Raw genomic sequence first — 20,934 nt, forward strand, 5'->3', positions numbered from 1 at the left:
TATATGGGTTTTGAATCTACTGTACAATTTCACGCTCCAACAGATAAATCTCAGTCAAAATTCATTCCAACTTGTTTGCCCCCGTCATAAAAAATAAAATAATTTTGTAATTTTATTAAAAAAAGCCTGACAGCAAGGTTTTTAGTTTTCTTTTGCAACTTATACTCTTTTTTATTGTTAGAATTCCAACGTGTAATTACCCAGTCATAAAAATAAAATAATGTGTAAATTAAAAAATGCCAGGTAAGTACATCTATCAGAATTGAGGGAAATGGTTAGACTAAGGACTAAAAAAGTCCAAAATGGAAAAGTAGTGGGATTAAATTTGAGCTAGAAGGACTAAATTCGTAAATTTTGATAAGTATAGGAACCATTCTTAAAATTTTACCTTTGGAAATTAATAAAAAGAATTACAAATACCAATATTTATAAATGTCATGTTTACTGAACACGGAGGCGCGATAGATTCTTCTAATAGTTTATCCAATCTTCAAGCTTCAATTTTGCCTCTTTATCAGAAGAAACCCCCTACCACTGAAAAGAAAAAGGAAAAACAAAAAAACCTCAAATGAGTCTTCACCAAATAGCTGTCTCTCATTCTTTTCTTTTATCTTCTCGCTCTGCTTATACTCTCAATCCTCTTTTGTTCTCAAAACGAAACCGTTTTCGCATTTCCCTCTCTCACTCTCGTTTCACTTCGATAAAACATAGGAGCTTTGCTGGTAAAATAAAATATAATGAAAACGTATTTTTATTAGTAAAATCAGCCTAGAACTTGAAAGTCGTGCATTCTTCTGTGAAACTCTTGATGAATTTAGTTAATATCTTTAGCATATTCATTTTAAAGGGTACTTATTTGAGTTGCATATGAGTTTAATTTCTTGTCGCATTTTCAGTGGCTGTATCAGACAACGGCATTTTCACTTCTCCAGAGTTGGCAAAGTCGTTTGATTTTACTTCGGAAGAACGAATATACAATTGGTATTTTATTCTTGAATCTGATAATCAGTTCTTTATTTTCTTTTTATAAAGATTCATCTTTTTAAATTGAATTTTGAGGTTTTATGTTGTTTGCTCCTTATCTTTGGCCAAATAAAAGTTTTCGATTTAGTGAAGTTAACGAAAGTGATTAAATGTATCAATGTTAGAGAAGAGGCTATTTTAATTATTTCATCCTTATGAACTTATCTTTATGTGTCTGACACAGATATATTCAAGTTTTTTTCATGTCGAAATATGTGTAAGATAATCGCGTTTACATATTTTAGTTTTATATAGCTTTTGACAGGTTAATAATTCGTATTATATTGATTTAGGCATGTTTGTGTATTCGTGTGTGGTGTTTCTTTTTTATGTTATGCCATGTATTATATACTGTTTTTTTTTTTTTTTTTTTTTTTTCTGAATCGGGTTTATGCTGTGTTTTACTTTTATCCTTTTCACATGGTTCATATTTTGACAAACTGAACACTGGATTTAACAATATAATCGTACTGGTTCGTGTTTGTAAAGTTTCAAATAGATGAAATAACTCTATCATATCAATCGAGAATACTGTTTTTTTAAATATATTTTAGCCGTTGAAAGTTTTTTACATTGAACAAATGGTTTGGTATATTTTTAATTTTCTTGAAACTTGATGGATGATCTATGTGAATAGAATGTGAAATATGATGGTAATGATGGTAGGGTTAAAAAATTACATATCCTATGAAAAGTTATGAAAGTGCATAAATCTAAATAGTTTTGCACTTATATAAGTGGATTCCTCCCTATATATGTCTGTATAAAATAAGTTCTTAGATTTGAAACACCCTTTTTTGCTTGTCATTTCATTCCTCTTTTTGGTTGACATAGCATAATTAAAGACATTGGATCACTTTTCAAGTTAAATTTTTTACCAAATATTGATCTTAAGTATTTCGTTTATGCAAGTCCTGCAATTTTTGTATGTTTGTAAAGCTTTTACTTGTTTATTTATTCTGGGAGGGTTTGTGTGTCTAAAAATGCTGTTATGAGTAACTGTTCTACTGTTCTGAAACTGTCAGAAAGTTTTTTTGTTAAACTTCAGCATATGTGTCCCTTGTTTAGAATTTAGATATGATTATGTGTTCATTACTTGTAATGAACTTTGTTAACTTATATATCTGTTGAGAGAATTTATGGAACTCTTGGATGGCAGGTGGCTGTCTCAAGGATATTTCAGACCAAAATTTGACTGGGAAAGTGATCCTTTTGTCATATCAATGCCACCTCCTAATGTTACTGGCTCTCTGCACATGGGACATGCAATGTTTGTAACTCTTGAGGTTGTGAAGATTATTAAATGAATCTGAAAGGACTTAGTTGCCATTACTTCTTTCACTGGTAGTGTCAAACATTTAGGATGCATTTTTTAGGCATTATTGATACAACATTCTGTGGTTTTCTGAATTTATTTATAAACTTGAAAGTGCAGATAACTACATGCGGGCAACCTTTGCATCTCAACTTCAAAAGATGTTTCATATAGCATAATCTGATTTTATTCAACGCATTTGAGTCTACAGTGGTCAATGTAACTCCTTGTACTCAGAAAATGTCTTCTTAGTAAAAATGGCCAGATTCTCTTAATTGTAGTGGTTAGTGTCTTGGATGAACCTTGATGAAGATGTGGAGGAGGATGAGATATAAAGATACGAAGATCCTTCTAATTCTAACAGATTCTAACCTTTATTTTTTAGAAATTGTAATTATTCTAAATTTTGTTGACTTTGCTATTGGTGTTGTCATGCTTATTTATTTAATTGTATCTGTTTCCTTTGGTGGTCTCCTTTAGGATATCATGGTTAGGTACCATCGCATGAGGGGAAGACCAACACTTTGGCTTCCTGGAACTGATCATGCTGGTATTGCAACTCAGGTTAGTCTCTTGATGATCATGATTTCTGCTCGTCTGATCTCCCGAACTAGTAAGAGAAAAAAAGGAAGACATATTTTGGAATTGTCTAATAATCTAATCCAACTACCTTCGGTTTTAACTTCTGTAATGGTTTCTGGAAAAGGATTGATCTTTATGGTTGTATTATTTCTAGTAATCTTTTGTAAATATAATGTTTTCAGCTTTGTTGTTGATTTATATTCTGCCCTCTTTATACATAATGTTCTGTGTAGAGAATGAGTATATATGTTGTATCCTGTTGAATGGGAATATATAATTGAACCTATTTTACTTTTCTTTTCCCAGTTGGTTGTGGAAAGAATGTTGGCTTCTGAAGGAATAAAAAGGGTAGAACTGGGCAGAGATGAATTTGAAAAACGAGTTTGGGAGTGGAAAGAGAAGTATGTCTTCCCTTAAATTATTTACATACTTGGTTTTTCTGCTGTTCTTTGCTGATATTGAATCTATTACTTTGTACATATCATCTATGGTGTTTTTGTTGTTTCTGAAGAAACGGCTTTTGTTGGGGGGGGGGGTCTCCACAACTTCAATAAATTCTACTTCTTCTCCTTCCGAATACTGATACTTATGGACTTATGGAGTTTTATTGCTTTAACCCGTTGCTTAATTTCTGGTGTTTATTGTTCATATTTGACCATTAAGGTTTCGTATAGGTACTACTTTGTTTTGTATGTTTTATCTATTTTTTGTTCATTGCTGGTCTTTTTTCTTTTCAATTTCAGGTATGGTGGGACCATTACTAATCAGATTAAGAGACTTGGGGCTTCTTGTGACTGGACTAGAGAATGTTTCACCCTTGATGAGCAGCTAAGTCGTAAGACAAGTTTTATATCTAGTAAAAGTGAAATCTAGCTAATGTTCAAAGTCTTTAAGTTATGTGTAAAGTTCCAATCTGTGACCTGTTTTACTTGTTACCTCATTTGTTTTCTTTGCATTATACATATGGCAGTAATAATAGTAGTGATAATCATAGAAGTAATAATTAGGCGCTTACATTTGTTCAAATATCAGTAGGGTAAGTTTGTGTTCTGAACCTTGCATTCCTATTGCAGGAGCCGTTATAGAGGCGTTTATTAGACTTCACGAAAAAGGATTAATTTATCAAGGTATATGCCAAAATTCCATTGCTTACTATCATGTTTCACTTTGCTAACTGATATTTAGCATGTTTACTTTCTCATTTGATCATAATTTTCTATCTTCCTCCTTTGCTTCAGCTGCCTATCGTTGGGAAAAGAAAAGAATGTCAATATTATCTTTCTGTGCACTAAAAATCTAGAAGAAATTATGATATCAAATGAAAAACAACAAAGAAAGACTAATATTAACATTTAAAAGGCGTGTATTGATTTAGAAATACTGATGCTTCAATTTGACATCTAGTCTGAGTTAGTCATTGACTGGTCCAAACTTGGTAACATGGAACTGATGTAAATTGACTTTTCTGTACTTATTATTGTACATGTGCATTTAGAATCTCTGGTCTGAAAATAGCTGAGCAAAAGACTGAAGGGAAGGAGGTTTTAAACCTACAGGCTTTCTTTTGGACTTCAAGTAGAGTTATTTTTTATGGTGACTTGAATATATTCTCTGGTGTTTGGTGGTAGGATGTGGGAACTACTTTCTTTTCTGTTTGTTAATTTATCAAATATTCAACTATACAACTCAGCTCAGTTTTTTCTGATTTGATGTTATTGTTAATTGCACTATATTAGTCTCAGTAACTAACCTAGTTTAACTGATATGATATCTTCTTTTAGGGTCTTACATGGTTAACTGGTCTCCAAAGTTACAGACTGCTGTTTCAGACTTGGTATGAATCTTTTTTGCATGGGGATATTGCTTGTCTTTTTATGCATTTTGTTTTACATTCTTTATCATTCAACATTTTCTTTTGCATGTTCCCATAGGAAGTAGAATACTCTGAAGAGCCTGGTACCCTCTACTATATTAAATATCGTGTTGCTGGAGGTTCAAGGTACTTCTTGTTAGGCATTTTTTTTTGGTGTGTTTGCTTTGCTTTTCTGGAGTATGAATGGACTTAAGTAACTCAAACAAGAAAATGTAGTAATTCAACTGGATTCATAATTGCCAGAGTAAAATGATAGAAGGACTGAGAGAAGACAGGGAATGTTATGTTACCTTAAGAGCTTTAAAAATTTACTCTCATTGGAATGTCAAATGTGGTAACTAAGTGGTAGAGAATCTCTTTATCGTATTATTATTTTATTTTTGATTTAATATAAAATTTACACATGCTTTCATTTCATATGGACATAAATGTCCTCAAATAGACCATTTGCATCTACTTTTTTAATATTGCCATGTACTTTGACTGATACTTTAATATTTGCTCTCTATTAGAAGTGATTTCTTAACAATAGCAACAACACGGCCTGAAACTTTGTTTGGTGATGTAGCTATAGCTGTGCATCCTCAGGTATAACACCTTCATTTTCTATTGAAATACTTGTGAAGAATGCATGGCCAAGTGATAGGTAGTTACTTCTGGTAATTCAAACTTTATAAGATGTGATGCAATGGTCGTTGTTTAATTGCTACTTTCTGTGCCTATGTGCTTAAGAGGCCGTGTTTTTGATTATATTGATCAACGTAGTGTAAAGAATCTTCCTATTCTGCTCTTTTTCTTTAGTACTAAAGTACTTACATATGGGAATATGTTTCCAATTTTATGTGGGTTTTTCTGGAGTATGGTTTGAAGTGCAATAGAATAACATACAATGCAGGAAGAAGAATAGAAGTAATTGGAAAATATGAATAAGGATGCAGCATTTATGAAATATTATGATAAACATAAAGGCCATTTCTATTTCTAGTTATTCGTGGAAGCTTAAGAATGCATGTATTACAATAAACCATAAAAGAAGAGGAAATATTAACAACATGATGCACTATTCATAAAGCTAGTAAAATCTGTTAAAAGCTATATCTTTATGGATTTCTAGTAAAATCCTTATCATGTATATACATTAATTGATCGAATTTGATAATTATATTGCATTTAGATTTTTAAACTTGGTACAGTTGAATCATCAAATTTTATATTTAACATTAGTTCATGACCACTATAATATAACTACGTTTGCAATATTGTGAGATTTTTTTGTTAATATTTCCATTGCGTTTTCACCATTTTTTTTAGTGAGTCATGTAACAGACAATTTCCTTCATCCAATTACTCAGTGCATTTATTCAGAAGTAGATCCTACTATCTTGTGGGCCGAATAAAGGATACTGTTTGAGAATTGTTGATATGATAGGACTATTCTTTACAAAGAAATAGAAAGTGTAGGTTATTTAAATAAAAACAAAAGACGATTCACTGCTTGCATGATGCCACTTGGATAAAGGCACCAGTGATTGGTTAATGTTGAAAAAGATCTTTCGTTTAAATAATAAGGTTAACTTGAGCAACATAACATATAACAGTTTTATTAAAGAATCTTTGGATGCAGCATTAAAAATGCTTTCTTTTAGGTAAACCATAGTGGCCTTTTCTTTTTTCCCCAGTGGTTGGTAACATAAATTATTCATTCCTTATACCAAGTGTCCTCTCTTGCAATAAATCCAGAACTTAGACTGCCCTTCAGGTTTTGTTTGATTTGGGATGTCATGGCCTACAGGTATCCAGCAAAACTTGCACAAAAGTTATAACTCACAACTCTGTGTCCTTGTATGACTGACACATCACTTTTGTTCAGGATGAGCGATATTCCAAGTATGTTGGGAAAATGGCAATTGTCCCTATGACATATGGTCGTCATGTTCCTATCATCTCTGATAAGGTAAAAGCATGTGTTTCTGTTTGTTTTTTTTTTAAGTATTGTTGCACTCTCCTAATTTTGCATCAATGTATGAATGCTAATTTTTCCTTACTCTCTGTCACTCAAATTGGTAGGAATGCACATGACAGAGGAATTGAAACACAATTTTTAAAGCAAAAAGTATGTTGGATTTTTTTAGCATTATAAAATCATATCATTTTAGTTGTAAAAGGTGTAGTACATTTTGGAGTCTCTAATGTCCATTTCGTGCTTCAAAGAACTTGAGGTGCACTGCCTTACAGAAGCTGTGGAATATCTGCCTTGCCTAAGGTTATTTTGGTCATCATGATGAAATTGTGCTTCAAATTTAGGATGTATTCCCTGCATAGCCTATAGGCTTCTTCATTGTGGGCTTCGCCACTAGTTTTAGAAAACAAATGGTTTGCTTGACCTGCTTAATGGGGTTAGTTGAGGTGGCAAATGTTTCAACTGTGTCCATTAAATTAAGAAATTTCAGGTTGACAATCTCACTTCTGTTTTCTTTGTTATGTCAATGGTGGCAGTATGTTGATAAAGACTTTGGGACTGGTGTACTGAAGATAAGCCCTGGACATGATCATAATGATTATGTTCTAGCTAGAAAGCTTGGCCTTCCTATTCTTAATGTTATGAACAAGGACGGGACATTAAATGAGGTTGCTGGACTGTACTGGTAATATTTGTGGACTTTCTGAACAAATGCTAAATTAAAGTTTCCTATTCATCTTTTCTTTTGTCGTACTTATGGTGGTGGCTCTTAAATTTTAGTGGCCTTGATCGATTTGAGGCACGGAAGAAATTGTGGTCTGATCTTGAGGAGACTGACTTAGCTGTGAAAAAGGAACCCCACAGTTTAAGAGTACCGAGATCTCAGCGTGGCGGAGAGGTGTGCATGTTATCTTTCAGTTATATTCTTTTTGTTTTTGAAGTTACAGTGTCGATAATTATTCTCTCAGTAATTCTTTCTCTTATTTTCCCCTTTTATGGTTCTTTTATTAGGTAATAGAGCCACTAGTAAGCAAGCAGTGGTTTGTAACAATGCAGCCCTTAGCTGAAAAGGCTCTTCTTGCAGTTGAAAAGGGAGAATTGACCATTATTCCTGAAAGATATGGGAAGGTATGATGGAAAGCATAACTCTTGATAACTTTACTCACCTCATCACTTTCCCTTAACCTATGCCGTTCTGCCTTATCCATGTTTCATAATTAAAGTACCTGCATTTAATGCTCATGTCAACATGTTTAAGTGGACACAAATAAAAGGTATGACCTTCTAAGCATAAGGAAAATTTTGGAAACATGCATGTTCCCAGGTAGGACACAATCATGTCCGATGATGGTACCATTTTAGCCATTTTCCAGTCTCCATCTAGCTAACTCTCCTCCCTGCTGAGAGGATGGCCACATTTTGTCATTCTTCATAGTGCAACACCCCTCAGCACATGCTACTGTCATCTGGGACCTTTCTTCCTATTTACTCGATATTTTACTTTAAGTTTGCTTCTGTTGGTAGTTTCTGCCTTTGCTCACTTTTGCTTATTTTGATTACAGATTTATAATCATTGGCTGACAAATATCAAGGATTGGTGCATAAGCAGACAGCTGTGGTGGGGACACCGCATACCTGTTTGGTACATTGTTGGAAAAGACTGTGAAGAGGAATATATAGTTGCTAGGAGTGCTGAGGAAGCTCTTAGGAAGGCTCGTGATAAATACGGAAAAGACGTAGAAGTTTATCAGGATCCAGATGTTCTCGACACTTGGTTCTCAAGGTTGGTTATTCAATTTTAAATTCCTTAACTATGATATCATCATTTTAGGATGGAAAGTCATTCTTTACCTAGAGTTTCTCCCTCTTTTTTGGTACATAATTAGCTTTCTTCTCTAACTGATTGGATGGGATGATATTATATTACAAGCTAGAGTTCACAACCAGTCTTTGTCAATTCTATTTTTGATGTCCCTTTGGTTTTATTTTCTTATTATGTCGTGTTTATGTTAGGGGATCTGATTAGGATACTGATTTTGTTGGGATTTGGTTCTAATTTTTATTTCCTAAAATTATCTTATTAGTTTAAATAAAACTTTCCTAATAAATTAGGATATTCTGATGTCATATTTTTATTTTCCGTATTAGAATAAGAAAGTAGGGTTTTGCATCTTATTTCCTAAATTATAAACCTCTTTATGAGAGAAATTATTCATGAATAAAATAAGTTGAATGTTTCAGCAAATCAAAGGTAGGCAACTCCTTTGGAGTTCCACAACCATAGGCAAAAATATGAATCAAAATAAGGGAAAAGACCCTTTCTTCGAATTGAATTCTTGCGCCACTTGTCTGGTGCCTCAAACCCAGCCTCGGGACCATAATAGTTTATTTCTGTTATCACCTTTTCAAGTAAATAAAGGATCTTCAAATGAACCTGAGGTGGTATTTGTATTGTAATCTTTAACTAATGTAATAACAGTGTTTAGATGATGCAATATTTTCAAACTATCAATCAAATAAGTGCACCTTTTTTTTTCTTCTTCCCGTACGTAAGTTATTGATTAGATATGAAGACCTATTCCAAAAAATCTCCTGACATGTCCAAAATGAAAAAGGATGAATCATGTTTTGAGTCTTTGAGATCACATAGAATAAAGCAAGTAATATTTTAAAATTGTTATCCAAATGAAGCTATTATATTAATGTTGTCACTTAACTTTCTTGCATAATTATAAAAGGAAAAAAAAATTCTCTGTAAGTGGTAGGATTTCCTGTCACTTCAATCTTCCTAAGTTGAAATTTCACTTACATCCTGACCTGTTAGTACCTGGTAGGAAAGTTCTGATGGTTTTTTGAGGGGTCCAAGGTTGAGTCCAAATATGTCTGATATCTTACTCTGGTGCAAAAAGTATTGAGGCAACCATGTTGATTATTTGAAACATTTTTGTGTGAAGTGGCTGAAAGCACTTTATTGTGATAAATGTGTTCATTTGCTGGGCTTTTTGAGTAATGCAATAACTGGTAGAAAATGGCATAAGTTGCTTTTTTCAGCCATCTTCTTCAACTTGAGTTTTAAAGGTTTTGATATGGTTCTCCCATTCTCTGGATATGAAACTTGTCATGCACACATCAATCTTTGTTTGTGTGATAAATGCTATATATTTTGCTGCTTGCTTTCTTTCAGTGCATTATGGCCTTTCAGTACTCTTGGGTGGCCAGATGAGTTGGCAGAGGATTTTAAAAGGTTTTATCCGACAACAATGCTTGAAACTGGGTATGAGCCGCTTTGTTTAACTCCTATTGCTTAGATGAGGTGCCCTATTCTTTTCTATAAGAGAGTGCTTCTATTATTATTCAATAACAAATTAGAGGGCATTATAGCATACTTGGTCTCAAGAAATTCCATTTGATCTACTTTTCTATGTTTTAACTGTTGGCCTTAACACTTTTTCACTTTGGACAGCCATGATATATTGTTCTTTTGGGTTGCAAGAATGGTCATGATGGGAATCGAATTCACAGGAACTGTTCCATTTTCATATGTTTATCTTCATGGTCTAATCCGTGATTCACAAGTAAGTAGTGTCTGAATCAGGCTACAACTTAGGTGCCCATTTTAAAGTACAATTTTTTTTCTCGAGTTGTGTTCCCCTTCATCTGCATCTATACTTTTTTCATTAGAGTTCCTTTTCGAAATAACATGACCCTAGTTCCATTGCTCCCAAGACTCAAGAAAATATCTGCCTAACATGTAAGTTGTTTCAGGGGCATAAAATGTCTAAAACTCTTGGCAATGTTATTGACCCACTTGATACTATCAAGGAGTATGGCACTGATGCGTTGCGATTCACTCTTGCTTTGGGAACTGCTGGTCAGGTTTGTCTTGTACTACAGGCAACATGTTGGTAATTCAATAATGAAAAATTCTGTCATATAATGTTCACTACTGTTCTAATGTCCATGGTTCTAGCTTATGATAGCATGTCTAATTAGCCAATTTCCTTGAATAATCTCTAGGATCTTAATTTATCTACTGAAAGGCTAACAGCGAACAAGGCCTTCACAAACAAATTATGGAATGCTGGCAAGTTTGTGCTGCAGGTTCTGCCTAATCGGGACAATGTTTCTGGTTGGCAGAATATAGAGGCTTGTAAGGTTTGTTCCTCTTTTCTCAGATTAGTGGGATAGTAGTAGACCACCTGTCTGTCCTTGTCTTCATACAACAGTATACATTTACTACCATATCATTTTTAACATAAATCAGAAGGAACAAGCACATATATATTATTAATTATTGGATAGGTGGAGTATTCACTGTGTTTATTGATTGTACTGTCAACAGTATTAATTTGAGTTATGCTTGCATTTGTAACTATTATTATTACTCTCAGAAGAAAAAGAAATCTATTATTATTGCATATGGTGTAACTTAATTTTTCTTTTGACATCATCACAATGTCCTGTTCCTAAGAAGATTGGCATCATCCTAATCAGTAAACTTTCCTTTTCAGTTTAACACGGAGGGGTATCTTCTAAGGCTTCCTCTTCCAGAATGTTGGGTGGTAAGAAAAAAATACTGTGCTTGTTTTGCCACCATCTATTTATTTGTATATTTGAGCCAAGTTACCTCCAATTCATACATACCCTGATTATTCTTTTTCTGAACGCTACAGAGAAGTTTCTTGAGTAATGTTGTTCATTTTTCAGGTCTCAAAACTGCATATGCTTATTGATGCTGTCACTGAGAGTTATAACAAATTTTTCTTTGGGGACGTTGGGAGAGAAATATATGATTTCTTTTGGGGTGATTTTGCCGACTGGTATGTTGAATGTTCTTTTATAATCTGCTTTCTGCTAATAGAACGTAGTTCTATTGTTTTATGCCATTAAGGTCTGGACTTTATGCCATTTACAGATCATGAAAACTGAAAAGTAATGAAGTTTATGCTGTTGTTATATAGCACATAATGCCCTTTTTTTCTAAGGTTAAAGTTGTAAAATTCATTTGGTGGATAGTGTGTGTTATTTTATTGTTATCATTACTAGAATTCTATTGTAAGTTGGATCAGTATGTGCTGTTGACACATACATGAAATACCTGTCATGGTCGTATGTTTTTTGCAAAAGATACTGGTATAATTTTTACTCTGATTAGCTGTAGTTATTTTTGTGTTATATGTCCAGTTTTTAGATCTGCAACCCATGCTTGGGATTTATGTTTTTTTTGTTTGCATAGGTATATTGAAGCCAGTAAAGCTCGCCTTTACCACTCTGGAGATGATTCAGTTGTTTTAGTAGCTCAGACAGTTCTACTCTACGTTTTCGAGAATATACTGAAATTATTACATCCATTCATGCCATTCGTAACTGAGGAACTGTGGCAGGTGTGGGCTTTGTAGTGTTTACCATGTTTTTTGTTAATATAATATTTATAATTTAAACTCATTTAGTTTACCATATTCTTGAATCTGATCATTCATGTTAATATTAAGTTTGGATAAAATCCGCTGGAACACAATTTCCATTGATGAGCACCTTATCAAGTCTAGATTTAATGTGCACACCTGACTTGGAACATGCACATGTACTTAAGTGAATTTTGGGTTCACATTATAGCATACATGAATAGTGCTTCACACAAGAAATGACATTTTTTCTTTTCTTTTATTGTTTTCGGCATCCCCTAAGGTTTTCTGCAGATGTAACTGTGGATTTTTCTTTTATTTTTATTTATCTTCAGGCACTTCCCAATCGGAGAGAAGCTCTTATAATATCTTCCTGGCCACAAACTTCTCTTCCCAGGAGTACTGATTTGGTAAAAAGATTTGAAAATTTACAAGCTCTGGTGAGTTTATAGAACTCTTCTTTTTCCCTCTACATTCGCCACCAAATACTACCCAAGGTAAGGGGATCGCTAACCTCTGATAATTTATGTCCTAGACTCGAGCAATCCGTAATGCTAGAGCCGAGTATTCTGTTGAGCCAGCAAAGCGCATAACTGCTTCTATTGTTGGTAGTGAAGAAGTCATTCAGTATATATCTGTAAGTGTAGTTTGTTTCTTTAGGGATTGTCTTATTAATTATAAAGAAAAATGAATGGCACCGTTTTGTTTCTTTTCTTGATTGTGCCATCTTTCAATGCATAATATATACTTGTAACTATACTACCACAGGCTGTTGTAAAGTCTGGCGGAAAAAGGAATGGCTTAATGAGCAATGCTAATGTCTTAAGTATCTGTATTCTTAGCTTGTCCACAAATCAATGTTGATAGGTTGTATCCTCTCGATGCAGGAAGAGAAGGAGGTGTTGGCTCTCTTATCCAAGCTAGATTTAGACAATATTCATTTCGCTGATTCTCCTCCAGGCATGTTTACTTTGAACCATATATGCTTTGGTCCTAGGACAAAGAAATGCTTTGCTTATTCATTTCACTAATAGTACTTCCTATTGATTCTCTTTGATATATGAAATGTTGGACATCTATATGTATTTATACTTGCAGAGGATGCAAAACAATCAGTTCACGTTATTGCAAGTGAAGGACTGGAGGCATATCTTCCCCTTGCTGATATGGTTGATATTTCTGCTGAAGTGCTACGCCTTACCAAGCGCCTATCAAAGATGCAAACGGAGTATGAGGGACTTAAAGCTCGCCTCAACTCTCCTAAAGTATGAACTTTACTTTGTCATTGATGTAGATGCACTAATATTGATCATTACTTTGGCACAAATGAAATAGTTACCACCGTGCTTAAGCTTTTCAAACATGACCAAATGTACGGATTAAAATAGGATAAAAACAAGGCACGGAACTTAAAAACAACACTACTTTGTAGTAGTCAGAGTTTCATGGAGAGGATTCCTGAATATGTTTGCTATGGCATTTTGTTTATTATGTATCAACTTTAGTGGGGGCACGTACCCAGAGAACTTCATAAAATTAACTTTAGAGAGAAGCTCAAACTGTTGTTTTTTAAAAATCATTTGGGAAAGTTTATGTGCTATAAAGCATTTGGAAAAGTTTGGCACACTTCAAAATGGTGTATCATGAGAACTGGCTGTTGCTCGTGTTCAACATTGCTATGAAAGTTAATTGATAGTTTACTGTTTACTCGCGTAAGTCTTCTTAGGATGTGTCAATTGATGGCCTTTTCTTCTCCAACAAGCTTCAAATTCTCCTATGCTTGTTGATGTCTGCAATTGCTTACAAGCCTCTTACAATCTATAATATGTGTTCACTGCAGTTCATAGAGAAAGCTCCCAATGATGTTGTCCGTGGGGTTCAGGAAAAAGCAGCAGAAGCAGAAGAGAAGATTAATCTGACCAAAAACCGATTGGCTTTCCTGAAATCAACTGTTATGCTTTCGTAATAGGCTCCATATTTGGTCATATTTTCAGTCTTAGCAAAGCTACACGTCCTGTTGGGATGATCTGCACTGTTTACTTATTTATGTCACTATAAACTCCATTTCAGCTGTTCTGCACATTCAACCTTCAGAGGACTTTGCAGTTTTCTGTTGTTAGAAGCATATTATACCCAAAGCTCCGCACTGATAACGAGCCCAGAACGCAACTGGCTTGGTCAGATAAGAAGGTTAGAGCAATCCATAAATTGAGTGGAGTTGAAATGCCATAATTGTGCTTTCATTGCTTCGTCGAAGTTACAAAAAAATATTAAACCTTGTTCATTGTTCTTTCATTGTACCTTTATCCAGGTATTGATTTCATTTAAGAAGCATTTCTTTTATCAAATATTATTGGTGTGGGAGAATGGAAGATGATGGGTTTCTGTTACTCAGTGTTAGCCTTGTATATTTGCGAGATTTTATCTCTCTTAACGTGTGGCGTCTTTTATGCCTCGGTTTGAGGCGTGACATGAATACTCGTGGATTCTTTTACTTTTCCTAAACTATCATGTTTAGGAATTTGAATGAAATTGTGTAATAAAATGTAAATTAGGATTAAGTGAATGAACGTGTGGAGGTTTCCATGGCCTTCTAGATTTGGTATGTTGCTTTTTCACTTTGGACAGTCGGGATATGTTTCTTTTTTGGGTTGCAAGAATGGTCATCATGAGAATCGAATTCACAGCAATTGTTCCATTTTCATATGAATATCTTCGTGGTCTAATCCGTAATTCACAAGTAAGTAGAGTTTCTGAATTATGTTACTACATACGTGCCCATTTTGAAGTATATATTTTTTTTCTCAAGTTGTGCTCCCATTCACCTGCCTTTATATTTTTTTCATTATAGTTCCTTTTCAAAATAACATGACACTAGTTCCATTGCTCCAAGACTCAAGAAAATATCTACCAAATATTTTTTGTAATTTCTGCTTAGCATAAAACTTTTATTCTCTGTTTTCACTTGAGATATATTTCTTTTTGCTAATACGTTCGGTGGGCTTTTATCAAGGTTGGTTACTGAATCATTATGGGCCTTGGGAAAGGGTTTCTGGGTTTGATTAGTTAAAATTGTTTAATTTAAAAAAGTGAAATTTTTATTTTTAATAAAAATGTTAGTTAAAATATTACAATTTTAAACATTACAACACAACTCACAATTTACATGTATTTGATATTTTTTAAAAAATTTTAAATATTTTTAATATATTTAAGAGGAAAATATATCACTGATTTAAAATTTAAAATAGATATAAGTACGAGAAAAAAATATATATTTGTACAGGGATGTTGAGTGTTGTGATGGGAAACAGAACCAAGTTGGAAAGCAGCAATAATTAAATGATACAATAATCTCTCTAAATTTTTGATGAGAGACCTTTTTCCTGTAAATTGTGTCTCCTTCGTCTCCCTTTATTCTGATTTTTACCTTCCTTTTATTTTGTTTTATTTTGTTTTTCTCTTCTTCCCTTTTTTTACTAGGTAATTTCTATCTGGGACTCTTTTCATTTTTTTTCCTGCATTTCTTTTTTAGCTTTTGTGTAACCATATGCCAAAAAAAAAAAACACTTGCTACAGCAGACCTATGCTTTTGTGAAATCCGCTTCTTCATCGGATTGTAATTTCAGGTATGATTTTCACTTCTACTAACTTCTTCTTTTGAGGTCTTTTTTAGTTTCAGACCTATGCTTATATTCTTTTATTAATGCAGGTATTGTGGTTTTCATCTTTAGAACAAGTTTTCATCTCTGTTTTAGTTATCGGATTTATGCTTCTTTTTTTTGTTTTTTCAGTGTGTTTTTGTTATTCGTTTTGGTGTTCAGCCTTAGGAAACACTGCTTATATTCGTCTTTTTAAATATTGTGATGTCGTCTGTTTTTTTTTTCCGATTGTTTGTTTCCCTCTGTATTGAGGGACATTTTCTTGCAAATCTTTGAGTCCTATTTATGAGATTTTATAGCTAATATATGTTTCTAACAGCTATATAAGTATCTACCCTAAAACCCTAACTGATTAGCAGAAAATAAATGGAAACATTTTCTTGTTTCTTTCCCTTTTATTGTTTTGTTTCCTCATTTTCCCTTTTTCAACAGTAAAAAACACTACATTTGTTGAGGTAATAAGAAAAAAAATCATACTGAGTTTTTAAAAATTTTCAGAGAATTTCACCTTAAATATTTTCACAACGTCTGGGTTAATTTTTATTCTTATTCTGAAGTAGGGATATCCCCCTTGTAACCCGTTTCGGGATAAGCTATTCCAAGAATATTCCCATAATATCCCGTCCTGCTTCAGTACTTTTTATGCCCGGTTTTGTTGTTTTTGCATCCGGTTCAGATTTTTTATGTGTATGGACCGGGCTACCCGTCGTACTTATTTCAGCGAGGTTTGTTGAGGTCTAGATGCTTGGGGCTTGGGTTTAGGGTTGGGCTGGTGTTTTTGGACTTTTATTTCAGTGTTTAGGGCTGTAGATCGCTTAGGTTTTGGATTATTGGGTTTTGGACTACATCTAATGGTGATTTCAGGGACCAAAATATATACCAAAATTTCGCTAACCTTATAAATTATTAAAAAAACTGAGGATGAGGTTTCTTTTTAATTGAAATAAGCTTTTTTATAATGAATCCAACAAGCCAACTCTAGGCCATTCACGACTTTAATCCAACAAGCTATATGGACCTTCTGAATGAGGGGAAGAAAATAAGGAAGCCAGCCACTAAGAAATGAAGCTTCACTCTCCTTTGTTATAGGGTTTATGATTAGCCTCGCTTTCAATCTCTCTTCTCCTGACATATCTCCGGCAATACAACTCCACCGTTTCATTCCATCTTCGTTTGTTGGGTTTCGGCTCAGATCGACTCCCGGGTAAGAATTGGTGCCATTGTTTCACAGTTCGACTCCTTAATTCTCTTCTCCTAAAGATTCTTCTCATTTGAATCTTTGCCGCTATCGTTTTTACACAGCTTTTGGTTTGGAATTATGGGTCTTTCATAGGATGGTTGACTGAATCGGTTTCCAAATTGGGTTTTTGTTTTGTATTGTAAGCAATTGAGTGAATTGGGATTATAAATCCATAATGGATTTTGGATTTTTTTGTCTTTGTTGTTTCAGAAAGTGATTTGTTTGTAATTTATGCTTTTGGTTGGTTTTAAAATAGTTTAACTTTTTGGAGTGGCATAGGGATTGTTTTAGTTTATTTTAAATGAAATAAAACACTGTTCATCCTCAACTACTATAAATTTAGGGAGACAAGATGTTTGGGAGTATGATCCGGTACTTTTCAACGAAACCCAAGCCGAAAATGAAGCCAATCGAGTTGAAAACGTCGCTAGAGCAAACGCAGACCATAACCAGAGTCATCTTTGACATTCTTAAGGAGCATGGGCCCCTCACCGTCGGTGATACTTGGGAACGAGTCAAGGTCAGTTGTTTAGTAGACTATAATATGTATTCATTGTGTATCTATATTTGTTGTTTCCACATCTAATTAAGCCAAAACCAAGAGTGAAGTAAGGGCAGTGCAGTTTTATTGTTGCATAATTTTAGGATCTTGAATTCCATGCGTTATTGTTCTTTTCATGCTTTACTTGCCTGTGCTTGACATAATGGAGTAGAAATGTGTGTATGAGTTCAGGAGGTTGCATTGAGAGGACTTACAAGCAAGAGGCACATGAAGATCGTGCTGAGATGGATGAGAGAGAGACAAAAGATTAGGCTAATATGCAACCATGTGGGGCCTCACAAACAATTTCTGTATACAACTTGGTTCACTAAACCAAGCATTAGCCACACATGGGAAAGTGCATAATTCCTCAACTTCTACAACTAGTTTTTCTGTCCATACTTCTAGTCCAAAGTTGTCTTCAGGTTAGGTTGTAGTACGCTTGTGCTGGCTGCAATACCATTGATTTCAGGACATGTACTGTTTTTTGCAACAGTGTAATACAATTGTTCTGTTGTCATGTTGTGGAAACTTTACCCTCTTCTTCCCATATATTTTCAATTTTAATGTACAAATTCCAAGCTCGATTATTTGTCATCATTTCTGCCATTCAGATGGCTCTATAATAAATGAAAAATAAAGTAAAAGAGCTAAGAATTTATTGAGGAACCTTGATGATTGTCAACCAAAAAATTTATCAGCTCAGAGTTAAAGGGAAAGGGGCCTTTCTTCTTTCCTCTGTTTTTTGTATTCTCAAATTTTCTCCATTTCCCTATTCTCAAAACCCTAATTATATGTTTTTTATTTCCCTTTTTGATTCATCGATCGAAGCTTGCCAATTGCCTATAGTAATATCCCTTGAAGAATCATCAAGGTTCCTCTTTCTATCTTCCTCTGATCCTTCTCGATTTTCTATATTTGTTTTTATCCCTAGATTTCTCAATAAATTCTTAGTTCTTTAACTTTGTTTTTCATTTTCTTCGTTCCTAAAGTTTAGTTTAGTAACTCAAGTATTTCTGGCTGTGATGAATCAAAATCCTCAGCTATTTATTTTATGATCATCTTCTGATATTGAAGAAAGCATTACCTCTTTCTCTTATTTGTTTGAATTTTGTTTATTTTTCACGCTTTAATTTTGGTTTCTTTATCTTTGATCTAAGCAGCACCAAACAGCTTACCTTCCCAAATCCGAGCTAGCTCCTGAAAACCTTGAAAAGGTTAAAAAAAGAAAATCAAATAAATCAAAAGCCCTCGGGCCTCAGTACCGCTGAACCCTGTTAATAGCCTGCTTCCCCTAAACCGTGGAACAACAAAGATAATTCATTAGCTATGTTTCTCCCAATTTCCTTTTTTATTTTTAAGAACTTGTATTCAAGATCCATGTGTAATATACACCTGGACATAGATATGTTATATGACCCTCAAGTATATAAAAAAAAAACTCTTTAAATTATTAAACAAATCAGTGTTAGACATAATCTGACAACACTCAAGTTTGTGTTTATTAGATGGTTGTCATCTTATTTCCTTTTCGGATGAAAAGTCAACTTGTTAAGATGATATAGTATATGAACTTAATTACCTCTAATCAATCCGACTGCACAAACATTCTTCATTTATTTTTAGGTTAAGGATGCCACTACGAGGATTGTGACAATTCTTTTGGCAAGAAGTCAGGTAATTTCTAAACTTGAAAATGATTTAACATATCTATAGGGCCGTCTACATTTGCACAAGCAGCCAAACTTAAGAGGGGGCTTCTGCACTAGATTGACAGAGAAGAAAGATGAGTGCCGAAAGAGAATCCTGTCTCTCAATGTCGCTTGTCCTGCACTAGATGCTTAGAAGCTCTCTGGTTTTGCTATTGTATTCCTCCCTCTCTCTATTTTCCATTTTTTTTTACCAATTTCAATTTTTTATATGAATTGATTTGATAATTCGTTGGGCAGCTCCGGTTCATCAATTGCAACAGTATTACAGAGAAGGAGTTTTGCATAATTGCTATGGAAAATGGAGTGCTCTTTGGGATTGTTTGTATTTGAAAACCAAGCCCTCTTCTCAACCCCAGGTTCTTTTTCCTCTTTCTTTTAATTTCTTTTCCGATTTAAAAATATTGCAAAAATATTGCAAAAAGATATAAGGAAAAACTATCATTTCAAATTATATTTAATTTTTTAGCTTTTATTTTGTTAATAAGCTACTTAGTGGTTGCCTTATGCTTAAATTGTGGTTCATAAACTAAAAGCTGATTGGAGAATGGTCGAAGATGAACTATCAACAATTATAAATGTAATGTCTCTTTCAATTTGAGCAGCCGTTGATCACAAATCTCAATTTTAGTTGCGAGTGCCATCCAAATAAGATATCAAGTTCTACTGAGAATCCTAATTGCTTGGGATTAGCTTGTTTTCAATTGTAATGTTAAACTAGGTCTTTCTGTAGTATCCTAAATCTTCCATATTTTTGGGAATTGTAAATGGTGCCCTAAATCTCTGAACCATAATTAAAAAAAGATAGCATTTTCACTTTTAGGGTTTACATATCAATAACCGACTAATTGTAATTTTATTGTTATGTTTCGCATGCTGTGAATTCATCTATTTAGTAATGAATTAATGAGAAGTTCCAAAACGTTTAGTTAAGTTCAAAACTGTGTTATACGGATATGTGTCCTATATGAGTATACTTATTTTTTTTAGAGTTACTTCTTATATGCGGAAGAGCATACCCTTTACTCATGTTTGAATATGTGTTGAACAAGGCTTTAGGGAAATGAAGGGGCTGAGTAAGAAAACATAGCATGCCATTTTATGAATGCTAATGATGATAACATTCATGTAAACGGAACGATGACTAGGAACTGTAGAGAGGTTTATTGACAGCCCAACTATTTGGTTTTTCTATGTAGAAAAAACTTAAATTGCAGTTGCATTTTACCTGTGCTGTCTGTTCCCAATAATGAACTGGTCCTGCTGAAAACAGGAAATTCTGGAGGTTCGCGAGAAAGCTGAGTCTCATATTTGGACATATTGGACACTCGAAGAAGCACAAGCTTATTGGAAGCAAGAATTTGGACATTTAAATGGTCGAGAATCAAAATAATCGAAATAGACTTTAATTAAGCTGCGTGTTGCAGACTTACAGCTGAGTTTTCTTGTTTTTTTCCCCTTTAAGTTCCAGTTGTTACCTTTTAACTATTACAATAAATCAATAAATCAGTGCAACAGAGAGTAGAGGTTCTTTTGTTTGTGTTAAGAGCTGTCTATATAAAGGGCTGTGTTTTTTATTTTTGTTTAATTTGTTTTCACTAGCGGTCTTGCTAAGGGTAATAGA

At 33.9% G+C, this 20,934-nt stretch overlaps 2 protein-coding genes across 7 annotated transcripts; both read left to right on the forward strand.

The window, feature by feature from the left end:
• The first annotated feature begins 452 nt into the window (after positions 1-452).
• Positions 453-14,862, forward strand: LOC107934601 (valine--tRNA ligase, chloroplastic/mitochondrial 2). 6 transcript variants are annotated; one of them, XM_016867083.2, is made up of 29 exons: positions 453-722; positions 897-981; positions 2,183-2,309; positions 2,819-2,902; positions 3,227-3,321; positions 3,664-3,755; positions 3,994-4,047; positions 4,702-4,754; positions 4,852-4,919; positions 5,306-5,381; positions 6,664-6,747; positions 7,290-7,438; positions 7,534-7,651; positions 7,765-7,881; positions 8,316-8,536; positions 9,938-10,027; positions 10,217-10,328; positions 10,519-10,629; positions 10,771-10,908; positions 11,265-11,315; positions 11,461-11,573; positions 11,990-12,137; positions 12,494-12,598; positions 12,694-12,795; positions 13,046-13,118; positions 13,257-13,423; positions 13,999-14,120; positions 14,229-14,348; positions 14,470-14,862. In XM_016867083.2, the coding sequence occupies exons 1-29, from the start codon at positions 569-571 to the stop codon at positions 14,474-14,476; spliced, it is 3,036 nt and encodes a 1,011-aa protein (XP_016722572.2). In that variant the 5' UTR covers positions 453-568; the 3' UTR covers positions 14,477-14,862. The 6 variants fall into 6 exon arrangements, with proteins under 6 accessions (XP_016722572.2, XP_016722567.2, XP_040934398.1 ...); XM_016867078.2 differs by having other exon boundaries at positions 14,229-14,862; XM_041078464.1 differs by lacking the exon at positions 14,470-14,862 and having other exon boundaries at positions 13,999-14,139; positions 14,229-14,370.
• A 2,598-nt stretch (positions 14,863-17,460) lies between these two features.
• Positions 17,461-20,856, forward strand: LOC121208161 (uncharacterized). The gene is made up of 5 exons (XM_041078656.1): positions 17,461-17,580; positions 19,228-19,278; positions 19,404-19,467; positions 19,551-19,669; positions 20,584-20,856. Exons 1-5 carry the CDS (start codon positions 17,461-17,463, stop codon positions 20,701-20,703), a joined length of 474 nt encoding a protein of 157 aa, XP_040934590.1. The 3' UTR covers positions 20,704-20,856.
• The last annotated feature ends 78 nt before the right edge of the window (positions 20,857-20,934 follow it).

The sequence above is a fragment of the Gossypium hirsutum genome, chromosome A10, assembly GCF_007990345.1.
Source record: "Gossypium hirsutum isolate 1008001.06 chromosome A10, Gossypium_hirsutum_v2.1, whole genome shotgun sequence".
Lineage (NCBI taxonomy): Eukaryota > Viridiplantae > Streptophyta > Magnoliopsida > Malvales > Malvaceae > Gossypium > Gossypium hirsutum.

Excerpts from the sequence above, each read along its gene's own strand:
- LOC107934601 (XM_016867078.2), top strand. The coding sequence starts at position 569 with ATGAGTCTTCACCAAATAGCTGTCTCTCATTCTTTTCTTTTATCTTCT. Across the intron at positions 3,322-3,663 it reads GTTTGGGAGTGGAAAGAGAA|GTATGGTGGGACCATTACTA; the intron begins GTATGTCTTCCC and ends TTTCAATTTCAG. Across the intron at positions 3,756-3,993 it reads CCTTGATGAGCAGCTAAGTC|GAGCCGTTATAGAGGCGTTT; the intron begins GTAAGACAAGTT and ends TTCCTATTGCAG.
- LOC121208161 (XM_041078656.1), top strand. The coding sequence starts at position 17,461 with ATGAAGCCAATCGAGTTGAAAACGTCGCTAGAGCAAACGCAGACCATA. Across the intron at positions 19,279-19,403 it reads TTCTTTTGGCAAGAAGTCAG|AATCCTGTCTCTCAATGTCG; the intron begins GTAATTTCTAAA and ends GTGCCGAAAGAG. Across the intron at positions 19,670-20,583 it reads AGCCCTCTTCTCAACCCCAG|GAAATTCTGGAGGTTCGCGA; the intron begins GTTCTTTTTCCT and ends TGCTGAAAACAG.